Source organism: Phoenix dactylifera, chromosome 4, assembly GCF_051530095.1.
Source record: "Phoenix dactylifera cultivar Ajwa chromosome 4, Ajwa_hap1_PhDact_Kaust_v1.1, whole genome shotgun sequence".
In the NCBI taxonomy this organism is placed as follows: domain Eukaryota; kingdom Viridiplantae; phylum Streptophyta; class Magnoliopsida; order Arecales; family Arecaceae; genus Phoenix; species Phoenix dactylifera.
In genome coordinates this window covers 46,271,874-46,297,259 of record NC_143193.1, presented here as the reverse complement: position 1 = coordinate 46,297,259, position 25,386 = coordinate 46,271,874, and the positions used below count along the sequence as shown (strand labels likewise).

Sequence of the window (25,386 nt, the reverse complement as noted above, 5' to 3'; positions counted from 1 at the left end):
TATGCAACAAAGTTCAATACTACTTTTACATATATTTATAGTTTAGGGAAAGATTAGGGTTTAAGAGCATAATTAGATTAGTCAATACTATAATAAGAACCTCTAAAGATACTTTTTTCATATGACTTGAATCTCGAGGACTTAAAATTGCTCTTCTTTTGGCATGTCTCATGATGTGTAGTCACCGTAACCATAACCGCTCTCTCAACTGGGTGCAGAAATTCCTAATCAACTATGGCTTGCTACGACCACGTGATAATTATGTTATCCTGCAGGACTCCCTTTCTTTCTTCTATAATGTTCGATGTGCAAAAATGAGCTACAACATGGTGAGCACTAACACTATCAATGTATCAACTTTACCAGATTCAGATGTTTGTTTTTTTCTATTTTCTTTTTTTCTTCTTTTCTCATATGCATGGAGACTCCAAGTTTCATGACACATCTATCTGAATTTTTTATTCTTATATATATCGGTTGAAGTAGATTCTTCTTTTTTATCAATAAAAATCCCTTTCCAAATTGTACAAGCTTCTTCCAAAGCATACGGCTTTCTAGATGTATATGATGATATCTAGACAGATGGATCTTATATGAATCGTATGATAAAGTACCACATGAGTGGATATATAGGAATCAAACTTTGCCCAATCACTCATGTTAAATCGAGGCCAATAGAAATGGATTGCAGCCAATCTGGTCGATCTCTCAAAGAATGGATATGCTGCACAAGTATGCATGCATTGAAGACTGCCGTTGCCTCTCGTACTAGTAAATGTAATGCATACTTGCAAAACTTCCTAATTATCCATTAAACTCTTTGACTTGATGAAGAAAAGACTGAAGAGATCTCCTAAAATTTCTATATGCTGACATGCTATTGTTACATTCAGGGATTCTCTGAATCAGCTAATTGTGTACAAGCTGCACTTGGCTTGTTGATATAAAAATTATATTCTACATCAAGTAATGCCTTCTTTAGTTCTCTTTTTTTCATTTCTTTCCTTCATAATAAGCTAACTCTAACTACACTAGATTCCAAAAAAAGAAAAACGAACTGCACCATGTCAGTAACTTTCAGACAAGTAACAACTGTGACCTCAAGATAAATAAATTAATAAGATGCTATTGTGACTGTATTGGTGGTGCAAAGTTGAGCAAGTGATATTGGTATTTCAGAGTTCAGAGGCTCCCTCTCGTAGCACTCTCGCAGTTACCCAAGTTCTTGTAATCTTAGTCCCTGAACTTTCTTAGAATAAAAATCAGGTGGTCAAACCTCCCATTGCATCAAAAAAGATATTGGTATTTCAGAGTTCAGACAAGTAGCTTGTGTGACCTTAAGAAATTAAATACAAACAAGAACAAAAATTACTGGCCCAACTTGACCACCTTCTTTTTTTTTTTCTTCACTTTCGACTACGTGCATCTGAACGCGCCAAAACATATTAACATAGTCATTTTTACACTTCTCGTTTTTGGCTATTTTTGTGGTTTTATATTTCTCTAAGTACCATTTGAAGAGTCCATAGTATGAATGGTTTATAGAATGTCAGAGGACATCAATTTGTTATTATCTACTTATATCTTGACTTACTACTGCCGTAATAAAATTGAACAAAAGGTTCTTTTCATCAATATTATGTATAGGAAAAGTCTGACTGCATAAATTTGGACAGTTACATGCTCCTCTCTCAGAGGCCACATGTTCTTTAACATTTCTGTGGTTCTTTTTCATCAAAAAAGATCGTTTGGGTTTCAATATTGTTTCCTGATTTTTTTGCTTAATCATGTGATAAGTATCTCATGTTTTATGCCAGAGGCAGAGAACGGAAATATGCTGTTCAAGGACTTGGTTGATTATTTTCACTTCTCCGTAGCAGATGCTGCTAAGGAGCTTGGCATATGTAATACTGCACTCAAGAAGATTTGTCGAAAACACGGAAGGCACCGAAGGCCTCGCCGAAAGGTCCCTCTCTCTAAATGTCTCGGAACTCAATTGTTCACAAGACCGTATTTTGTTTTAAGAACACATATCAAGCTGGAATTACTTCTTCTAACAGAACCTAGTTTTAGAAAAGAGAAAGATCAAAAGCATAGATAAGAGGATCTCAGCACTGCAACGATGTTTACACACTGAAGCTGGTGGAGCTAGAACTTATGTTGAGACTTGAGATTGAGAGGCTCAAGGTTCAAGGAGCATGGATTTGTGCTGGTCTACCACCACAGGTTGGCATGGGGAAACATCATGTATCTAAATCAAATTTGCTTTCCCTAGAGTGGAGGTGGTATTGTTCATAGACACCGACATGGTTATTAACTTTGTGTAATAAATATAAGGAAGAAGTGCTTTTTTTTTTGTTGTTTGCTTGTTTTGTATGGATATTGTTCTATGTTTTTCCAAATATAGTTTTCAATACCCTTTGGTAATTCCTTCTCATCTTTAAAATGCTACAACCATATACAGATACAGGTCCTTAGTTCCATTCAATCAACTAGGTAGGAGTAAAGCCATGCATGTTATATGAAGTATGGTGAATGAAATATTGAAGAAATTTGAAGGGGGGGTGAGTATCCCAATTAGTTATCTTATACAGCTTCTATACAAGATAGAACCTGAAAACACTTCATTATTCTCCAACCACAAATTCAATGGCTGACTTATTCTGAAGTATCACATGACCTCTACATGTTTTACATTCTCTAGGAAAGATGTATCTCTTGACATTTAGGACTCTACTCAAGAAATGTCAATGTTCCAAGCAAGAGCATTCTAATTTCTATGTACATGCTCATCTGTCAGAGTATAGTGCGATGCGATATGTGTTCACCTCCCTCACCCTGGTATGCATGAGCAAATGAGATGGATTCAGAAGGGCAAGCCAGATGGCAAGGCTGTTATGCACACACAATAATTTAGGCAAGTTTGCATACATGCAGCAAGAATCTGATCCATGTAGCTCCCAAGATATAAGTAGATAAGAGTATGGTTCATGTCATAATTAGGTGGTTTTTCCTTACACTATGGTGCATTAATTTTTTCACCATCCAAGAAACCAATGAATTTCATTAAAGTCACAGGTATAGTTATCAAAGATTTAGTTGTGATGGCCAATCATTACCTATTTCTAAGGAGATTTGTGACAAAATAGATGCCCATTAATTTGTGTTGTTGTTGCTGTTGCTGCAGTTGCTATTGCTGCTGTTGTGCATCCTACTTGTGATTTTGGTTTATATGTTAAATTTAATGCCTCATGATGCTACAAAGCTGGACAGATTTGATGCTGCAGTTTTCAAATACAAATTAGAATCCATTTGAGTAATCTAGCGGGATTGAATTAGATTTTTTGCTGAAATTGTGGATTGAGTAACCCAATTAGACATAATCCATATCAACCGAACACCCTAGCACGCTCATTTCCCCTTGCCAAAGACTACCAGATTATAGTACAGAGGACCATTTTTGGATTCATGATATTGAATATTGCTTGAATTGAGACAAGATAGTTATTATATGCAAATTGACCCTTCTTGGCTACATCTTGCGTGCGTTCGTGCATGCGTGCTATGTAACCATCAAAGACCAAGTTGATAAGCTCTTCCAAACAGGGCCTAAGTTGATAAGCTTGCACTCTCAATTAATTAGGTAACTATATAAGTGTAGGGCCATGATCAAAGCCAACTTAGATGTAGGAAATTTCTACCACAGATTTTATATGATAGAATAATTCTTGGATTCCACCGAGTTGCCGGTTGACTGCATAGATCATGGGAATCTTTTCCTTTTCCTTTTTTTTTTTTTCCTTTTTTATAAAAAAAAGAAAATCGGCAATAAGAAAGGCCCCCTCTTGCCACTAATGCCAGCCTAGTGCTCGCACGTGCCCCATTCGGCCTTTCCCGACCGCATCGCCCACGCCTAAGCCTGGCTTCCACTCTCTCCCCTCCCCGTTTCCTCTCTTTCTCTTCCTGTCCTCCCGGGACCCGGAGGCCGCCCGCCGGCGAGCGCTCCGCCGCCACCTGTGCGGCGAGTTCACTCTCTCTGTCCTTTTTCGTCGATTACTGATCCAAGGTGCGATTTTTAGACCCTTTACCATGCCTTTCTTCAAGTCAAAACAGTGATTTTTATCCTTCCCGACGCCGCCGTTCGCGGGCGGCTAGGGTTTATGTAGTATAGGAGTCGTATTGCTCTTTGAGTTGGAGGATTGGATCTTTTCTTCCCATTTTGGTTAGGTTTGAAGCTATTGCTATGCAAATATACTCATTTGTTTATATGTGTCATATATTTGGTCGTATTGTTGGTTGATTTGGATTCATTTCTTTGAAATTATCGAATTTATTCGGCTTTGATGGAATTATGTTGGTAGATCTGTGGTTTAGGTTAATATTGTAGGGTTTTTGTGCTGCCCATTAGAAAGCTGTCACCTTTAGCAGGTTCCTATTCTTTGTCGACCCCCTACCCCTTGTGACAATGTCAACTCTCTGCAGGGTACTAGTGACTGCAGGTCTTACTTAAGGCTAGTGGGTTTTTGATTCACTGTCGTTGCCAAGATAACTAGGTTTGTGCCCAACAAAGAGAACTGATTCATTCGAAATTGGTGAATAAAAATGAGGTATCTTGGTTTTGACAGTGTCGTTGGAAAATGCTTCTTACTTTTCTAAGGAGGAACATGCAAATGATAGCTAATTTTCTCTATTCTTCTTTGAATCATATCATTTCTCCTTTTGTTACACCGCCAACTCATGTTCAGAATAAGCTCACTAAGATTAATGTGTAAGGGAAAATGAAGGATAATAAACTGGCTTTTTAACTGACCGGACCTGCTTTCTCTGGATTGAGGATGATCTTCCTAGTACATGAAGGAAAACGAAGTGCTCATACTTAATAACTAATTTTTAACTTAATTTTAGCCATTATGTGCTTTGTGTTGATCCTTTTCCTAATTTCCATATGTTTTTTCTTTTCCTAAAGCTACTAAGAAAACAACTAGGAACTTTTGGTCAGATGTAGGCCATTGTTGGAGACAGGACTGCCTCAAACTTAAAAGATTTGAGAATTGGTTGAGCTGCAAGCTAGTAAGGGGGCTAGTAGGTTGCTCATTTGGTGTACACAGTAAAGTATTATCTTTTGAAAAATGTTCAACTTGTTGCTAAGATATGTACTGAAACATGAGGATCTCTTGCATTGCAAAACCAAACTTCATAACATTTAGGATGCTGGGATGGTCATAGCTATAATCAGAATCTGGTTGTTAAGTGGATGTGAAGGTTCTTTCCTTCATAAGGATTGTAAAAAGAGGTCTACATGGAGCATCGATCTAGATTAATTGCTTAGGGTGCCATATTAAGCGTGTATACATCTCTAAAGCTTGGTTAGTCATTTACAATTTCTCCTTCAACTTGATTTCAGGATGTAGTGAATCATATAGGAGATCCTGTGAAAGATGTTACATACATATCCATAGTTAGACTGTGTGGCATAAGTGTATCAGATATAGATTAGGTGAGGGAACCACTACTTGATATGTACCTTCATTGAGGGGAGCCTAGAGTACTATAAAAGCAAATTAAGGCATTGTTATAAGATCTAGTAGATAGGCCAAGTAAGAGTATATTCAAGATGTGAGCTCTTGTGGCTGAAGAAGTTAATGTAAGAAATGGCCTTTGTGAGGCTCAATGGAAATATAAATAATAACATGATTTTATATTACTGTATTTTCTGTTCCATGAGCAGAGAAAGCATGTAAGGTTGGCTGTTAGTCTGTTACTCTGTTGAAGAAAAGATGAAAAGGATATAAACAAATGGTTACTCAGAAAGTAAGGGCTCAGAATTAGTTGGCTGATGTTCTCTGATAGGCTTTCTTAGGCATTCTCAGCATCAGTTGTGTGTTCCAAGGAGGGAATAATTGATATATGTTCTCCAGCTTCATGGGGAGTTTGAAGACTTGGCTAATATGTTATTTCAGGGTGTAAATAACTGTCAGGCTTTTCCCCTTGTACAAGCCCCATAAATCGTCAGCTCCACTTAGAGTATGTCAGTCTTTTGTCTATAAAACGTTTACTTTGATAATATCAGAGAAAAAAGAGTACATTCTTCTTGATAAAACCCAATGAAGTACCTGATTTTTCCTTTCATCCCTTTTTCTCTTTTATCCTAACTTTTCTCACTGGTTATTTGTTTCATCTTCTCCATCTGATCCTTTTTTCTTCTTTTCTATCCTTCTCCTTTTCTTTGTTACTTTCTGTCTGTTAGGGGCCTAGAGTCACAGCTATGGGATTGCTTGTGCCGAAACATCCACTGTTTATAGCCTAGTCCCTAAGAAGTATGACATATTAAAATTAGTAAAAACAGTCACTCTATGGTATGATGATCATCATAGTTTGGTAAGTATATCACGCTCAGATCACCATTACATTCCATTTGCTTTACATCCAACTATTGTTTTCTTTTCCCACATCCTCATTTCAGGTGAGAATGTTATATTGATATCTTGCAATTATGAATTATTTAAGGATCATACTATTTTGTTAATTTGAAAGAACTATCAATATTGATTTATTGATTTCTACTTTGAACCTATTGACTAAAAGATATGCTACAAATGTTATTGATTTATGTATCACTTACTCTCCAATGGTTTAAATTTGTTAATTTTGGCCTTCTCTTATAGCATGAGATAAATGCTGCATATTTCTCTCAATAAAGAAAATTCTGAAATACTTTGTTTGAACTTTCTCATGAATGAGTCTTTAAACTTTTAAGCATCTTCTCTGTCTTCTTGACTTTCAAAGATTTCAGTTTTTGTTAAATAGCTGCATGGATGTTAAACTGAGTGGCTACTGCAGGAGAATGGTGAGAGGAAGAGATGCTTGTTGGGAGCACTGTGTCTTGGTTGATGCTACAAGACAGAAAGTTAGGTGTAACTATTGCCATCGTGAGTTCAGTGGAGGGGTTTACAGGATGAAGTTTCATCTGGCTCAGATTAAAAACAAAGACATAGTCCCATGTACTGAAGTCCCAGATGATGTAAGAGATTTAATACACAGCATCTTAAGCACTCCAAGAAAACAGAAAGCTTCCAAGAAGCCGAAGATTGATCGGGTGCAGAATGGTCCCCAAAATAGTTCCTCTGCTAGTAGTGGTTTCCATGCCAATAATGCTAGATCTAGCGGACAACATGGCAGCACTTGCCCATCCTTGTTACTGCCGCGCCCTTCACCAAGTACACAGCCCCCACTAGATGATGCTCAAAAGCAAAAGCATGATAATGCTGATAAGAAAATAGCTCTGTTTTTCTTTCACAACTCTATTCCCTTTAGTGCATCTAAATCTATTCAGTATCAGGCAATGGTTGATGCAATAGCAGAATGTGGAGTGGGCTATAAAGCACCAACTTATGAGGGGTTGAGATCAACTTATTTAGAAAAAGCTAAAAGTGAAATAAATGATAATCACAAAAAACTAAGAGATGAGTGGAGAGAAACAGGTTGCACCATTTTCTCTGACAGTTGGTCTGACGGCAGGTCCAAATCACTTTTAGTTTTTTCAGTTGCATCACCTAAAGGGACCCAATTTCTAAAATCAGTTGATATCTCATCCCATGCAGATGACGCTTATTACTTGTTCGAGTTACTTGATTCTGTTATCATGGATGTTGGTGTGGAAAATGTGGTGCAAGTCATAACAGATAGTGCAACCAGCTATGCTTGCACAGGGGGGCTTCTGTTAAAGAAGTATCCTTCATTATTTTTGTCTCCATGTGCTTCATATTGTATTGAGAAGATGTTGGAGGATATCAGTAAGCAGGACTGGATGGGTCCAGTCTTGGAGGAGGCCAGGACCATCACAAGGTATATATACAGTCATGACTGGATATTGAATATGATGAGAAAGTTCACTGGGGGAAAGGAACTAATCCGGCCAAAGCTTACAAGATTTGTAACCCATTTTCTTACTTTAAGGTCCATCGTGATTCAAGAAGATAATCTGAAGCACATGTTTTCTCATGCTGATTGGTTGTCATCTGTATACAGCAGAAGACCTGATGCACAAGTAATCAGATCATTACTATTTCTAGATAAATTTTGGAAATCAGCACATGAAGCTGTTAGTGTGTGTGAGCCTCTTCTTAAAATTTTGAGGGTTGTAGATGGTGATATGCCAGCTATAGGATACATATATGAAGGTATAGAAAGGGCAAAATTGGCAATCAAGATATTTTATAAGGGGTGTGAAGAGAAATATTTGCCAATTTTGGAGATAATCGAGAGAAGATGGAGTGTGCAACTTCATTCTCATCTACATGCAGCTGCAGCTTTCCTTAACCCTTCAATCTTCTATAATCCAAATTTTAAGTTTGATGCAAATGTGAGAAATGGCTTTCATGCAGCTATGTGGAAAATGTTTCCTGAAGAGAAAGATAAAATTGAACTTACTAAAGAGCAGCCTGTATATTTAAATGCGCAAGGTGCTCTTGGGAGTGAATTTGCTATCATGGGAAGGACATTGAATGCACCAGGTTTGTTCACCAATTGTTTGGTCAATACCATTTTTATGGAGCTTTAATTGACCTACTTAGTGAACATCTTGCATACGTAAATACATATACATACTATTTAACCTCTTGGTCTTTCATGTACTCCCAGGTGATTGGTGGGCTGCATATGGTTGTGAGATTCCCATAATGCAGAGGGCTGCAATGCGGATACTAAGCCAGCCTTGCAGTTCATACTGGTTCAAGTGGAACTGGAGCACTTTTGACAACTTGCATACAAAGAAACGTAACAAGATGGAATTAGAAAAGCTGAGTGATTTAATGTTTGTGCATTGCAATCTTCGATTACAGGCCATCAGTCAAAATAGGGATGGAAAATGTAAACCTGTTATATATGATGAAATAGATGTAAGTTCTGAGTGGCCGACAGAGTCTGAATCTTCATCACTTCTGTTAGATGATTCATGGTTAGACGATTTACCCTTTGATTGCAGAAGTACCTCTTCAACTTATGAATAATTTGGAAAGAACTATTCATGCAGGAAGACTTTACACACTTTGTAAGTATATGGTAAATGACCCGTGACACATGGTTCCTAAATTTGATATCATGAAAAATCACCAATTAATTAATCACATTGTAGTTTATGTTCATTTCTTTCCTATGTTTTTCACATTCAAATTGAATAGACGCCCATGGTTGTTGTACAGTTGAGGTCTCGTGAGTGTCCAATTGGATATACTGATTCATGAACATGCACACCAAATATTTGGTATAAGTGGTTTCCAAAATTTAGGTTGCAGTACCTAGTGCCCCACGTTTTTAATTTTATGTAGGAAGGAAAACAGTGTCTATCTCATCTTTCCTTGTTAGGTTGCTTATTTATTTAAACAAACACCTTGTCCTACTTATTGTTGCATATTTATTTGTACTATATTGTTGATTACAGGGTAATCAAATGCAAATGTTTCTTTTCTTTTCCATTTTTCCCTTTCTTTTCATGCTTAATGCATCAAATATTTTTGGTGTTGGTGCACATGTGCATGTGCATGTTTATACTACCCTGCAGCAATTGTACATATCCCATGTCTATTTAATTTACAATTGCACATCAATTGATTTTCGAAAGATTGCATCTATATTATTAAATGCAGTTCCAGCTGCATGTATGGAACTCATGATACACCTTATGCTTCACTCACGTTGCAGGTGTTAGTCTGTAATAACCATGGTCAGTACATCTGTACTTAGCTGCTCATGCATTTAACCTGTATTACATTTTTGTGTCAGAAATAGCTAAACATTATCAAGGTCATATGTCTTTACTTCAGTTCAGTGATATTCACTGGATTTTGGAGTTATATGCTTCTTGTCAACTTACCTATTCTGTTGCCTATCACTTTATATCACTGAGAATGATGTCCATTTCCATGTTGTGGAGGGTTATGAATATGGTGAGATGTTAACAACTTCTTGTTTATGCTATATCAGTCAATGTCATGTTTCTAGATAACAAGCCTTGTCATTTCTAATTATCACTAATAAAGTTCTATATCATTATGTCCATTCCTTTAATAGCAGCGATCATTATCATTGCCCTTATAATATTTAGGTACTTTTCTCATTGTACAAAATACTTAAAGTGTGATATAAAGTCTCAATTTTGTATTGGAAGCTCCTGTTATGCAAGGAAGGTTAGTTTTCTTGATTAAATTTATATTCCATCTCATCTCATGCATTTCTGCGAAAAAAAATTGCATTCTTTTTGGTGTTGGAAATGTTTCTACCTTCATACTTCCTGTTCTCTTCAACTACATTTTTGTTTCTTTTAATGCTCATACTATTTATTCTCCTTGTTTAGTCTGTTGGTGACTAATGATCGTTATATTTTTAATTCATTCCTCAGCATTAATGCATTTAATTTTGTAGAAATTTGTTTCACAGTACCCTTAATTATGGTTAAGAATTTTGAATTAGATCCCTTCGTCTCCTTTCCATGTGGAATAATTTAGCCTACTTGCTTGGATCATGAGTCCTAGCCACCATTAGTTATTTTTATAATCATTTATCTAATATTTTGAGCAACTATATTGCCTTGTACCCAAGAACTTTTATTCTTTATTTTGCTGAGATTATTTCAAGTAGAAAATTGGTTGTGTTATTGTTTTGGTGATTGAGGCTTACTTTTTTATCATTTGAATGGTGTGGATTACTAACATGATTTTCCTGATATGGTCGTAAGCTCATAAAAAATTGAATTCGCATGATCTACAAAGAATCTTATAAACAAAGTATTCAAGCCAAAAAAGTATGGAGCAAAATAGAAATTTGGCACCTGTATAGAAACAGAAGGTGGCCTATGGTAGAGGAGAGAACGCTGATGCACTAATTTGATCTGTGCAAATCATGTTACAGTAAAATTGAGAAATCTGAATGCTGGTCATAGCCTGGAAAATTTGTAGTTCCTAAAGCCAAATAATTTAATTAGTCGAAGGTTTCTTACTTGTGCATCAAATGATTTTAAATAAGGTGACTTTTTTAAGGTGGGTTTGTGTAATTGTGTGTGTGTGTCTGTGTTATGTATTCATTTTATTCATGGTTAAAATTGTTTGAGATAATTTGCGGTTTAGAAGTAAATGAACCCATTTATTTATGGTCCATGTGCTCAAAATGTGTTTATCATTATTGATTTTGTGAATTCTCACCTGTATGCATCATTGTTCTTTTACCTAGTTCTACTAGAAGCATCCATTATATGGTCATTTGATGCATCCATAAGGAATCTCTAAAACATTTTAGTCTGCGACTTGCTGTGTGTTATCATCATATTTTGGATTTTAAAATTTTATGTAACTCATCCTGTTAGTTGACTAGGAAGAAATGCATAGGTATGGGGATTGTGTTTAAATTTTGTTCTTTGGCTTATATATTTGAATAAATTTTCTAAATCAAGCATGATTTCTTTTCTCCTGCCAATTCAGAGGATGGAAGTCGAGTTGATAACTTATCATAAATCAGAGACACCAAGAAATGATTTTTTTTTTTTAATTGTATAGATTAAAACAGTATTGAAACAGTATTGAAAGCATTATTAGCCTTCAAAAGGCTAGTGTAGCTGGTCAACACAAACATTTTCACCATGTTACTGTAGCTTTTTCCTGAAAAAGAATCTCATGGCATTGTTCATATCGCTCTCTCCCAATGGTGGCCGCATAATCTAAATTCTTCCTCTGTTGCTTTGTTGCTTAAAATTCTTCTCTCTCGTATATATTTCTCCTCGAAACTATAGTTTTCAGGTTTATCCAGTAAACACAGCTGAGACATCTAGAGTGACAGGTGAACATTGAAAGATCATCTTGATACAATTGAACAATACTCATAATTTTCTTAGGAACATTAATGATATGTATGAAAGAGATTAAGAGATGTTGGTCAACTTATCGTATCCCATTGGCCAATATCTTGAGATATATATTAATTCTTATCAACTGAGACAGCAATAATTGCTACTTCGATACATTGTATTAGAAGAAAACTGGTACTTACAAATTTATGCTTCGGCAGAAATGATAATTATGATCCACTTATGGAAATTATTAGGAAAATGCTCATAAGAATTATTTTTGAGAAAAAGTAGGTAAGCATAAGCCAATTTCATTAGGGGAATGAAGACAAGAAAGAAACTACCATTAAATTTGGTTGGCAAGAATCAAAAAAAAAAAAAGAAAAAAAAAAGGAATGGGTATCAAAACGGAATCAGAAGATAGGGAATGTGAACCATGATTCCTTTTTCATTATTGGTTGCGACAAAGGAAGGCACTAAACAAAATTCAATTCTGATATTTAATTTAGCTAGTTATATATTAGAATATCATATATTTTATTCTTTATTTATCTTTTTTATATTTTATTTTATTTTATTTTCATAAATATGCTGCATTTTATTTTCTACTTTGTTAATATTCTGATTTACAATTTTATTATACTATTTTAATTTTAAATTTCTATTTCTTATTTTTATAATATTTTATAATCTTAATTGACATTTTTTCTTCAACATCAGTTTTATATTTTTTTTGTATTTTAATGAAGTATGCTAGTGCTCTTTATTTTTTTAATATTTTTGTTTTCTTAATTGACTTTTTAATTTTTCTGATATATTTTTATTTATAGTCAATAGTATTTAATAATTCATTCTATATTTTTATAAATTTTCTGATATAACATACATTGCACAATTCTCATTTGTTAGTATAATATATAGTAAACCTTGAGTAGTAATTAACATAAATTATCAATATAACCTACTTGATTTTTTATTATTTTAATATAATAGTATTTTTAAATATTAATTAAATTATTTATATTTTATTTTATATCATAATTAATTAATTAATATCAAGCATATTGTTTGTTGCTTTTTTATATTATATATTACTTATTTGTTCATTTTTGATAATAATATTTATTTTAATTTTTGAGGATGAGTCTTAACGCAATAATAAAGTGCTTATATTATTTTCTCTTGATGGGGAGAATATTGGTTATCCCAACCTCAGGTCATTCCGACCGCCTTAAGCTCGGACTTAACTGAAGTAAATAATCTCGGTATTGGTTGACATGCCATTCTAGTCGAACTTGTCCAGAAGTAATGTTAAAACACATTGGATGGGTCATGATCATAGTTCTAGTAACAGATGCATTAGTGAAGACACGAACAATGTGATCATTGTTGTACGACGATTGTAGGTAGTTGTTACCATGCAGTTAATGCACGATTAGCCGTTATTGTACGGTTATGGCACTATGTGATAAATTAGGTAACAGATACCGCTCTCACCCTATATAGGGATGACAAGGGGATCCTCAAGTAAGCAACTTATACTTTTTTCCACTCATTCTCTCTCTTTAACTATTGTTTTAGATCTCTGACTTAAGCATCGGAGAGTTCTCCGCCAGAAACTTTCCAACAAGTGGATTTTTTTATAAATCAATCCCGCCTTCTTTCACAGTTCTAGGTGACCTCGGAGTACCTCGGATCCAACCGATATCAGGGCATTTTGGCTGCAACTGATCTTAGCACACTTCTGGTGGAGATCGACCTTAATCTGGATTCTACCAGCAACATCTCCCAATCATGATTTTGACGTATGGAAACAGCTTCTCCATATGTAGGGGTCGGCTGCATGCATTTCAAAACAAGCAAAGTTTTGAGGCTGTCATAGTCCAATCCTTCAAAAGAAACCATACATGAACTAGAATTTGAATGCAAGGCTTCTGATAAATGTACGATAATCTAGCATTTCTTTTGAGCCACGTAGACAGGCAAAAAATAGCCACAATAAGATCCCAGTTTAAGAATAATTATAGCTGTCAGAAGATGGTATAAATGTGTATGGCCATCCAGCTTTCACAATTATGATCCCAATACAAAGCTTGCGAAAAAATAGAAGGAAAAATCATTCAACTGGTTCAGGCAGCTCTCTCTCTCTCTCTCTCTCTCTCTAACAACATGAAGAAAAAAATACTGTTTTGGTTGAGTGGTTGGCTCCACTTTAGGCTGAGGTTTTATTTGTTGGGTTGGGGAATTGGGAGGGAATAAGTTATCTTATTTGTCTTCCACGCTAGCTCAAGTTAGTTGGATGGACATGAGGCCTAGAATTTATATCCAGATTTATCTTATCGTCCAAATTTAAATCCAATCTAAATCTCCTAAACTAAGCAGCAAATGGACTACGTAGATCATATTTTATGTCCAAATCTGAACCTTATTTTCAATGAGCATCACTCAACGATTTTAAAAGTCGCAACACTAAGCCCTTTTCATTTATAATTCATTCAAGTAATAACACCTCATATTAAATGAGCGACTAATGTACCAACATCCTCAGTTTAAAATTTATGAAATAGAGCATATTGTTAGAAGAACTATCAAAGTTCGTGTGGAGTGATTCGTGAAGTAGGCATATAAATAACTCTCAGTAGTTGATTATGATATTTTTGCAAGCCCCTAACCAGCCACTAGAGGTAAAATGAGAAATAAAGCCCTTCATAAAACCCCCTCCCCTTTAAACACGTGATGTTCGTGCAATCCGAAATCCGGTTGCACTTAACTTCGGAAACACGAAAAGGAGGATAGGAAAAAGGGGAAAGGAGTAACAAGAGCAGCTCTATTATTGGGCCCTTGTTTAGCACCTATTTAGGATATACTAAAGAGTACGTGAAGCACTAATCATATACTATATCAATATATATTTATAAACATATCAAGTTTTTTATTACATATATTGTTGCCACTGAGAACCAGATCGTTTTGCCACATCAGCTATGATCAGTTTCGAGGTATATCAGGTACATATACATATAAAAAAAAAAGTCGGAGATTTATATATAAAAATTTAATAGAACTAAAAGATATATAAAAACCAGTGCTGAAATATGTTCGAATGCATGTGATGTTCTTGTGCTATTTGACCCCGACTACATAAGACTTCCACACGAGCCCAATTGGATGGGCTCCGGATAAGTGGGGGACTCGGCTCATCTGGCGAGTACAATGGAAACGTAAGTGGAAACTCTGTCAAAGCTCTTTGTAGAGCTGTAAAGAATTTGAAGGACAGATGCCTTTTTGTTTGTTGGTGGTCTGCTGTTGAAAGCGAAGTTGTTGAGCACTTTGGCACCTCTCATTCCTGCTATAATTGTGAGGAACAGAGCAATGATGGAAAGGATGGGATGTAGCTTTACACTTCGGCCTCAGAATTGAAGGCAAAAAGCGCTTGTGTGATGCTTTAGAATATAAAGAAGCTTGGGCCTGTTTTTAATAACTTGAGCTACTTTGAGATGCTGCACTTCTACAGAGAACAGGTCGATCTCACTTGTAGGCCACAGTTTTCATACCAAATCCATTTATAATGATTAAATGAGAGGAAGACCAAGAGGTGAGTTGGAAGTCACATACCGAGATATTCTGTGTAGCCAACGTCGGAAGCAGTTGTCTTCCATCCAACCCTTCTTATAATAAACACAGTTGAAAAATTTAGACCTTTTAATCCGTTGGAATCAATCCTCTCTCTCTCTCTCTCTCTCTCTCTCTCTCTCTCATATGCCGTGGGGGTTTTCAATTATCTGGTTGTATACAATATTTCTTGGATAAGGATGGAGGGCGTGCGGGTGCTCATAGATATTTGGCTAGAAGATATTCTATTAACCTTGTCATGCTTTACTAGGAAAAAAAGGAAGAAGAATTGAGAGGTCATAAGAGTATAAAACTATGTCATATGGAAACTGTTGGAAATATTTCCTTTTAAAAGGATTCAAATGTTTAAATGGAATTATAATTATTTTCTTTTTTAATTGTTTCTTCTTCTTTTTTTTTAAAAAAAGATTTGGAATTTTAAGATATCTTTATCATCGGATATTATATGTCTAAATGCAGGTTTGCTCGCATTTATTGATGTTCAGTTCTTCTAAGCTCAAGTTGGACTACACATGAGCTCGGCTCGGTTCAACTTGGCTAGCTGTGCTTGGGTTTGATGCACATATGCGCATGTTTAGCACACCTATAGATTTTAACATGCACATATTATTAGGCCTTTATGAGTCTCGTGCACAATATATTAGATCTAATACAGGCGTTGTGATAATACTACTTGAGAGAGAAAGCCTCTTTAGCCTTTCTATTTTTACTCTTTTTTAACTTAAATTTTCTTTTTTCCTCTTTTCTGAAGGAGAGTTGATTGGGCCAAGCTTCCCATACCATCGTGCTCATAATAGTAGGATAAATTTGAGCCAAATTTGTTATATATTGGAGATAGTTTTTCTATCCGGACATGCCTTTATTTTCATCTATTTTTCCAATTTATCTTATTATTATTTATTATTTATGCAAAATTGACAATTTCTATAAACCATACCTTCAATGGAAACTTTTTTGCAGAACGGATGTCCAACCATTATTATGAAATATAACAATTTTACATGATGTTTTACTTGCAAGAAATCAAACTAATCTACTAAGAAAGATGGTAATGAACTGCGCAAGTGTAGGTAGATTCTCTTCCCAACCATTTATTTTAACAAAGATAATGTAATGATTTAACATTTTGTCTACAAATAACAATTTTATATCTCAGAAAGTTATTGGCAAGGGCAAGATAAGATACATAAGAAAACCAAATTTTGAAAAATGGAAGGTGGCAGGATGTGTGGGGAAAAGTGGAATTTCAAGAAAGAAATTAGGTAGAAAAATTAGGTTACCAGACTCTTGCCTCAAATGATGTCCTCCAGCATACTCATCTAGACATGGGATCTTACTTTGTGGTTCAAGCAATATCAAGGTATAAATAATACCTTCTTTTTTCCCATCAGTATGCTAGTTTTTTCATTAGAACATTTTGAAAGTATTTTAATAGGTTGTGGGAGTATGAAGATGGTTGTCAAGTGTGAACAATTTCAGTCTTACATAGTTACTATGATGGTTAGACACTAGGGTTTACATCACAATATTTAGCTAAAAATTGGAAAGCGTAAAAGAGAAGTGGAGTGGTGCTTAAAAGGACCCTTGCATTGGTCTTTGATTTTGAGCTTGGTTTAGTCACATGTGAGATGCTGACAAATAGAGTTTCATTGAAGTGCAAAAAAATACACCACATATTTATCAATGAGTAACTCACAAAGATAATGCATTATTTGGAGATAATATTCTTGTGTTGTATTTGCATTTATTTTGTTTTTCTTGCATCATTGCAATAACTAGTATCTTTTCCTTAGGTACAATAATTAGTGGTTACGGGGAGTCATAATAATATTCTTATTTATTAGATAATGAGAATCAAATCATATAATGATGCAAGCAAAGATGATTCATGTGTAGTATATACTTGTTTTTTGAATTGAATCATGGTGAATTAAATGGGATGTTAAATAAAAATACACATTGTAATTAAAGAGTGTGTCTACACATAAGAAGCAGAGATCGTAATCCTTTGTGGTGCATGTCAGGGATGTTTCGAATAGCCACCACATCATCCATCTTGGAGATGGATGGCTATGACTCATTTCATGAATAGAAACAAGTTTCAAATATGGTAGTACGTCTTGAGAATGAACCACAATCCTCCATCTTTGATATGGATGACATGGCAGCTATTTAAAGGTGCACAACCTTCTGTGGTGCAAAACACGCAATGCAAAGAATACGAACTTTAAAAAGTATTAGCATGCTTGGACATTATTCTTCTCATACTTACTAAGATAGCAACATGAATACAGAATCTATATTTTATTTATGTATTTATGACATTGCCGAGCAGCACTACCAAGAGCAGTAGCTCAAGAGAAGCAAGAGTAAGCAAGATGCTAAATAAAATCATACCTCCTATGCTGAAAAATAGAAGTCTAACTTAACCATAAAAATCACACATCTTTGATACTTAATCATTTTAATATTATAATTATTTTTTGGTAAGCCTAATTCTACAATTCTTTAATATATAACAACCAACCTATACTTTCCTCAAATAACATCACCAAAAACAAAAGTTTCCACAAAAAACAACCCTGAATTTAAAACCTAAATTAACGCTACGCGCCTTTTCCTATTTAATATCCAAAATAGCCCATCATGTTACAAACAGCAAACACCTTTTCTCTCCACTCATCAACTGAAACGTGCCCGTGGAGTGAGACTCGCAGCAACTGGAAAAGTTTCAAACCCAACCGGACACCAGCAAAACATCCTCTAAAAAAAAAAAAGAATCCTCGAATCCGGAGACCAGCACGGTCCAAATTGAATCCGCACCAAATCAACCCCACGCGCGTCCCCGCCGTCCGATCGCTGGTGCCGCCAATAAACAAACATCCCCTGTAACCGACTCACATCCTCGGGCCTCTCGATAACAACTCGGCGTTCCTTCTCTCCTCCGAGTCCGAGAAGGAGGGGGGGAGTTTCTTTTAGGGAGGGGGGGCGGGTGGCGAGAGAGAGCGCGATGGGTGCTTCGAATAAGCTCCAAACGGCCTTCAAACCCCCGAAGCGAGAGCTCCCACTGCCCCACCCCCCCGATTTCAACACTAATCATGCGGGCTCTTCGACGGCGGCGGTGGAGGGGGGAGTGACGGCGGTGGCGGTGGAAGGGGCGGAGGAGGACGAGGTGCTGCGGGACGCGGGGGCGCTGTCCCGGGAGGAGGTGCTCCGCCGCCGGGCGCGGCGGGTGAGGCAGCTGGAGAACCTCTATCGGCGGAAGTACTGGGCGCTGGTGGAGGAGGTGCGGGTGAGGCACCGGGACTACTACTGGGAGTTCGGGGTGAGCCCGGTGGTGGAGGAGGGGAGAGGGAACGGGCCGGAGAACGGTGGGGTTGGGGTGGGGGAGGGGGGAGGATTAGGGTTTAGGGAGCCGGGGGGTAACAGTAATGTAGCGGTGAAGGGGGAGAGGAAACGGTGCGCGTTTTCGGGGTGCAAGACGAGGGCGATGCCGCTGACAAAGTATTGCCATGCGCACATACTCTTGGATGGCAAGCAGACGCTGTACAAGCCTTGCAATTATGTTACCAGGAGGTATGGGCTGGAACTTGATCTGAGAGTTTAATATTTTTTCCTCTTTTTTCTCTTTCGTTTTATGTTTTATGGTTTTTAGAAGATTGATGGTTTTGATTATGATTGAGTTGGGATATTTTTGATTTTAGGATTCAATTGAGGGTGTTTTGGTTTTCATGGAGTTTTTTTTTCTCTTTTTTAAATGCTAGATCTTGAGCTGGGATTTAGTTCTTAGACGATTTCCCCTTGTATCCGGTTTGCTGGAAGCACACTTAATGCTAGAATAAGGTCTTTATTAATGCTTTATGTTCTGAAGTTGCGTTCTGATATTTCTTGAGACTGGGTAGCTGGTTCTTTCTGAACGTTTTATTCTCTGTTGTTGTAGATTAAAAGTATTTTGTGAGACAACGCAACGTTACTCACTCATGTTTGCGGATTGGCAACATCAAATAAGTGCGCAACTCATGATAGAAACTATAGGGAACTGTTAAGGAAGTTCGCACATAAAAACAGATCTTAGGTGTGGGAAGATGTTGCCAATGCAGAGATTTTGGAAAGCTTATGCTGACTTTTTTCCCATATAAGGGCCTGTTCGGGAAATCCAGCAGGATTGGGCAGGATTTCCTGCTGGATTCATGGATTTGGCAGCTTATTTGTGTATCACTCATACTAATCCAGCACCCCTCCAGCCTGAATCTTGTGGAAGAAAAAAAAAGAAGCTCCATAGGTCTTTTATTTCTTTCTTGTAGACCAACAGACCTACAGATTGGGATATGGTTCACCTTACCAGTCTGAGCCGAACAGTACAGGACATACCTTACCATATTAGTTTGGTACCGGTACATGATATGGGAGGCATATGGAGGGTACGGAAGGTGCATCTACACTCGATACGCCAAAATTTTTTCATATTATATCGTACCAACATAATGTTAGTGTGGCACCAGTATAGTGTCCGGTTTCGAGATGACGAATCTTGAGTTGGGATATAGGCTTGGAATTGGGCGGGCTCTTAGAAGATCGCGGACTAAGCAGGTCAATAGGACTAATTCCTACAGGATATTCCTGCAGGAATTTTTAAATAGGCTCTAAGTGTTTGAAGTGTCCTAACTTGAGTTCTGAGAAATCATGTTCTGAAGTCTTGATTTTGGATGTTAGGTTTGGATGAAATGGTGAACAGGAATTGCAATTTGTAGCATGAAATTACCACTAAATCATCATTGATATCATATAAATACTACTTAAATGGTCCATTTTTAATGGAGGTAGTGTGTGGGAGGGCATTGAATCAGTATTAGATGTCCCACACACCCACATGGAACTTGGCTTTAGAGCCATATAATCCAAAGTCAGGTTCAGCATTTTCTGCTGAACCTAGCGATAGAAACAAATAAAAATTTTAAACAAGATAAGAAAATTATAATTTTGCTAGGAAGGCCACACGGTGTTTGACATCTTGGATGACTTTCCATTCTTGTAAGTATTAATTAGTTGGAAAATAAGTAATTGTTGAACCTTTTTAGACTTAGTTGGTAAGTAGTGGGGATTTATAGGATAACTTTTTCTTAACTTGGAGTATCATCCTGGCTTCCAATATAAGGCAAGTTAAAAAACAATATTGTTCGGTATCCTAACACCCCCCCCGGGCCAAAAAAAAAGAAGAAGTATTAGCTTCCTATTATTAAGGTACAATGCACCTAGTACGATATGGTGAACCATGATCTAGAGTCAAAATAATGAAGAGATAAAGATGGAAAATAAACAAATTGGAGGGAATGCTTAAGCTTGCCCTCTCCACTTCTCATGTTTCTCATGTGTTGACCTATTTAACAATGCAAATTATAGGGACGGGCCATCTAGATGATAGTTACAAACAAAATTCTTATAAATAAGAAAATGATATCCTTACAAGTAAGGTCTTGTACACAGACATCATTTGGGGATTTTGTGTTATCATGTCTTTCCCAATGTATGAAATGCTTATGCACACAGGCCTATGCCACATGTTTACTACCTGAGTCATATCAACTTGAATTGATCAATATCAGTATAGGAATATTGTCCATGCTAACAAACCATGACTGGATATGGAAAGTGGATCATTCTACTTATTGTCTTGCCATGTGATCAGTATGTGCCCATACTGCAACTTTGCAAACCATGTTCTTTTCCTCTGACATATTGTTTTGCCTATTCTCAATTTTACCAAATAAGGTTTTGCATCTTGGTCTCAAGTAAGGTACGCTGTCTCGGCACCGGGCCTCATGCTGGTGCCACCCTGTTACTATGCCGGTACCCCCGATATGGGGGCCGGTTCAGCATTACCAAATGTTGTTATGCCATTGTACCACGTATCGGTTTGATATTAATACGGTACGGTACAATATGGTAATGCTCCATACTGTTCGGTTCGGTATAGTATAGCGTACTTTGGTCTCAAGCCTCTTACTAGTACGGTATGGTATGGTAGGGTACATCTGCATATTGATACATGGTAAAGGCACCAAGTCAGGACAACATCGATACCATGTTTTGATGCGGTACCATATCGAGCCCCTGTACCATGCCACTTCTCTATCATTATGGTACAGTATGTTGTCTAATATGGACTACTACAATTTGATTTGGCACACAAAACAATGTACCAAACAAAAACATCCAAATTTACTCCCCCATAAATGAGTAAGAGAGGGGCAAGTGTATACAAGTAAAGTGGAGTATATTTATTGGATTCACTCCTAACGATCATGATCCAAGGAATCATTACAAACCATCAAATGCTCTTGCTCTTGAGTGAACTGTGTGCAATATTGATGAACCACATGTATCGTACATTTTTGAAACTAAAAGAGCGACAGATGTCCATTGGTTGTTCATGAGTCATAACTATTACGCTGTCTGAATCTCATGATGAATACACTCTTCTTTGAGTAACTACAGCCTCCAAATATGTATATGAAATAAAATGGAGATTATATTTTTCAATCTTGATTGGTGGGATCACGGTGATCCATTGAAAGTTCCTCACGTGATTTTGCACTTGCCAAGATCTAGTTAATGGTAAGGAAGCACCTTGTAAGCATAACTTTGTACACCAATAAAGATTTACTAACTTGGTCATTCTATCTTAATGAAATGAATGATACAAGGATTCAAAACAATGAGTGACACTGGATGTTAATGAACCAGAATTGATTCTTGATTAGTGTTGTGATAACAAATGCTTGATTTAATGAAGTAACAGTTTGAGGAGATTAAAAATTGCATTTGATTGATGGGGTTGACCCTATGTCAAGGCTTCTGGCAACTTTTATCCCCGACCAACAGTTTCTCTTTCCTCCCCTGGTCTTCTGTCTACTTTTGATGCATGATGAGGCCTATGCCTTGTTTTTTAAAATTTAGGAATCTGTTCTTCAAAAGCTTTTTAGATAAAGACAGAGCGTGTCACATGATGCAGTGGTTTGATGAGTTTTAAAGGATTCACATTTCTCATTAAATGTATAAATCGTGGATGAGTTGCGTAGATTGTAAACTTCGTTTCTTTTTTTACTCTCTCTCTCTCTCTCTCTCTCTCTTTCTTTCTTGGGATCTCCACTATCGTTGGTGGAAAGGCTGATAGTAATGTAGGTGACATTCAAACCTAAGTCTCAGACGAGCCATTTTATAAGAAATCAAGTGGCACTTGGATTTGACTAGTTTCTTGTTGTCCAACAACATAACTGGACTACCATCCTAGTGGTTGGGAGCTATTCTACATGTTGCATACTTATAGAATGAATGTGACCAATAGATGCTGTATATTAGTTTTTATAAAGTGGGTGCACTATTTATTATGGACACGAGAATTGTTCTTAGATTGTAGACCATTTCTTGGCTTTTAACAATGTTGGCTGTGTTTAAATTTCAGCGGGCCACAAAATGGGCAAGTTTTTTGCGGGAAGCCAGTTCTGAGAGCTGCCATGCCCTCACTCTGTCATGTGCACTTCCAGAAGACACAGAGGAACATTTTACAAGCTTTGAAAAGATCAGGCCTTCACACATCCTGTTCAAGCAGGCCTGCTCCAAAATTTAATGTTCTAATTGCTGAATGTGTGCGCCAAATTCAAGCCAGAAGAAGAGAAACATTGAATGCTGCCACTAATAACATTGCACAAGAAGAGAATGAAAAGGTTGGTTGAAGTTTTTTTTGTTGAGAACATGATTCTGGTTTGGATTGCTGTCCTAACCTTCCAGACATTGGGTGAAGACGTAACCAATCAGACCAAGCTAGACATCCTGGGAAGAAAATTTTTACTATTCTAAAAAGGTATGGCAATGTTTCTTGCCAACTTGTATTCTTGTTTGTTACCTTGATTTGAATTTTGTTGATCACAGGCTTTTCAAAAAGATTTTATCCTTCAGCATGTTTGTTTGCTATTTTGTTTATTTATTCGCTGTTAGTTATGCATCTTATTTAGTAGTCCATTTTCATTTAATTGTCTCTATGATTCTATTCAAACCATGATGTTTGAGTTCTTAAAACCCAACGAGGTGTTGCAGGTCTGTTCAAAGACAGCGTAGGGAAACAGGCTAGGTTCCCAGTGTGATAGCAACCAGTCAGGTGCATGGCTATGATATAAGATGATGGCTGCATAAAGGTTTTTCTACCTGACAGCCTTGCCAGCATACTTGAAAGAGTATTCCTGAAAATTTTTTGGTTGGTTAGTTTTTCATCTATATACTTGAGCAAGGCATGGAAGCCAAAGCTTTACTCCCAGGCCCCAGATATAATACAAGCCTTGGCATCCCTTCTTGGGTGACTACTTAATACAAACTCATCTGCTTGCTGCTGCATGCTCCTCTTCTTTCTTCTGTTGTTTGAGCAGATGTAATGTGCCCTATATGCCACTCTCATGTCAAGTCTAAAACAAATTGATGCTGATGTGATTATCTTCAGTAAAAAAAAAAAATATGATACGGTTGTTGTTTGAATGCGGGGATCTTTCACCATTGTGAAAAACCAGAGCTGAATTACATGGTCTTGTATTTGTTAAGCTGGAGATTCTAGAATCAGGGATTGTTGCCCAGCTGTGGGAATATTTATCTACATGCTTATCAACTTTTATGCAGTAGACTGTAATTTGGGTATGTCCACATGAAAATTTGTACGACAGTTAAAGACAGTGACACATTGTGGCTTGTTTGTAAAATTGACTGTCCAATATTTTGAGGCAATCTCCTTTTTTATTTTGTACATCTCTCTTTCACTCGTAGCCAATCATAAATTCGGATTCAAATAATTCTTATCCGCATTATTTATTGTTTTAGGAACTTCCAGTAGCTGAATTTCTGTAAACTTTTGAGCATTGTTGTTTATTATTGAATTTCTCTTGACCCATTGGCTATTTAGGGTCTGCTTGTTAGTAGCAGGTGTTTTTATCTACTGTCACCAGATGGGCATTCCACATCAACATCTGTGATCTTTGAGTTAACTTGGCCAAGGGTCATTTCTGGAATACGCTTAACAGGTATCCAGACGTTTTTAATGTGCTTTCTTTCTTTTTCTGATGCTATGCTTGTCTTTGAAACTCTGCAAGGCATGGTTATTGTATGATTTCTATGATCGCGGTTCACGATATTCCATTGAAGCCAACTTCCAAACTTGGGGGTTTTTTGAAACGAAAGATGAAGATTGGATGGTGATAGATTGAAAAGAAATTGTACCAGACCTGTACCAAGGTCAAACAACATATGCTATCAAACCCTTCATGTTTAGTAGGTAACCATCTTAATCCCTTGCTTGAGTTGCACAATCCTTGCATTTCTTGTATTTTTCCTGCAATACGAATTCTCGTTGGACTTCTGAGGCCGCCTCCACTTCTGGTGTTGTTGCAGGCAAGTTGTCAGTGTTTCAGGCTTGAATTAATCTCCTGTTGCAGGCGAAAAATGCTTGTGGATTTGCAGACTTGCTGTAAAGAGCTTCCAGGAATTTTAGTCAATGTAAAATCCTTAGAGGTCAGAGATTGCAACGTGATTATGCTTATCAGAAGATTTGGTTCAGATTCTAGTGACAATGCATGTGGACTGGCTTGCTGGTCAAATTTGTACGAAGAAAACGCTAGAGCAACTTGAAAATTTCGCACAAAAAAAATTACATGGCTGATGTGAGACTCGCTCATTTGGTTTTTACACCAACAGTCTGGACTTAAAAAAGCTCCCACGTAAAAATTATAGGACAGTTGTGTAATGGGTTTCTTTTTTCTTGTGATATTTGTGTTATTGCAGTACTAAGTTTTGCATTGCTCTAACACAGGATTTAACATTTCCTTCCACCATGCAGTACTTGAAGTCAAATCCATTTTTCCAGCATCTAACTAGAAGTGAGT

General features: G+C 36.7%; 2 protein-coding genes across 7 annotated transcripts; both read left to right on the top strand.

Moving 5' to 3' along the window:
* The first annotated feature begins 3,836 nt into the window (after positions 1 to 3,836).
* On the top strand, positions 3,837 to 9,143 carry LOC103717524 (uncharacterized). 2 transcript variants are annotated; one of them, XM_008805953.5, is made up of 3 exons: positions 3,837 to 4,066; positions 6,841 to 8,513; positions 8,641 to 9,143. In XM_008805953.5, exons 2-3 carry the CDS (start codon positions 6,845 to 6,847, stop codon positions 9,006 to 9,008), a joined length of 2,037 nt encoding a protein of 678 aa, XP_008804175.2. In that variant the 5' UTR covers positions 3,837 to 4,066; positions 6,841 to 6,844; the 3' UTR covers positions 9,009 to 9,143. The 2 variants fall into 2 exon arrangements, with proteins under 2 accessions (XP_008804175.2, XP_088576240.1); XM_088720114.1 differs by lacking the exon at positions 3,837 to 4,066 and having other exon boundaries at positions 6,687 to 8,513; positions 8,641 to 9,034.
* Positions 9,144 to 18,433: 9,290 nt separating this feature from the next.
* LOC103717549 (uncharacterized) lies at positions 18,434 to 24,729 on the top strand. 5 transcript variants are annotated; one of them, XM_088720113.2, is made up of 5 exons: positions 18,434 to 19,042; positions 22,929 to 23,190; positions 23,268 to 23,327; positions 24,431 to 24,528; positions 24,598 to 24,722. In XM_088720113.2, the coding sequence occupies exons 1-3, from the start codon at positions 18,477 to 18,479 to the stop codon at positions 23,271 to 23,273; spliced, it is 834 nt and encodes a 277-aa protein (XP_088576239.1). In that variant the 5' UTR covers positions 18,434 to 18,476; the 3' UTR covers positions 23,274 to 23,327; positions 24,431 to 24,528; positions 24,598 to 24,722. The 5 variants fall into 5 exon arrangements, with proteins under 5 accessions (XP_088576239.1, XP_088576238.1, XP_038989666.1 ...); XM_088720112.2 differs by lacking the exon at positions 24,431 to 24,528 and having other exon boundaries at positions 24,598 to 24,729; XM_039133738.3 differs by lacking the exon at positions 24,598 to 24,722 and having other exon boundaries at positions 24,431 to 24,569.
* The last annotated feature ends 657 nt before the right edge of the window (positions 24,730 to 25,386 follow it).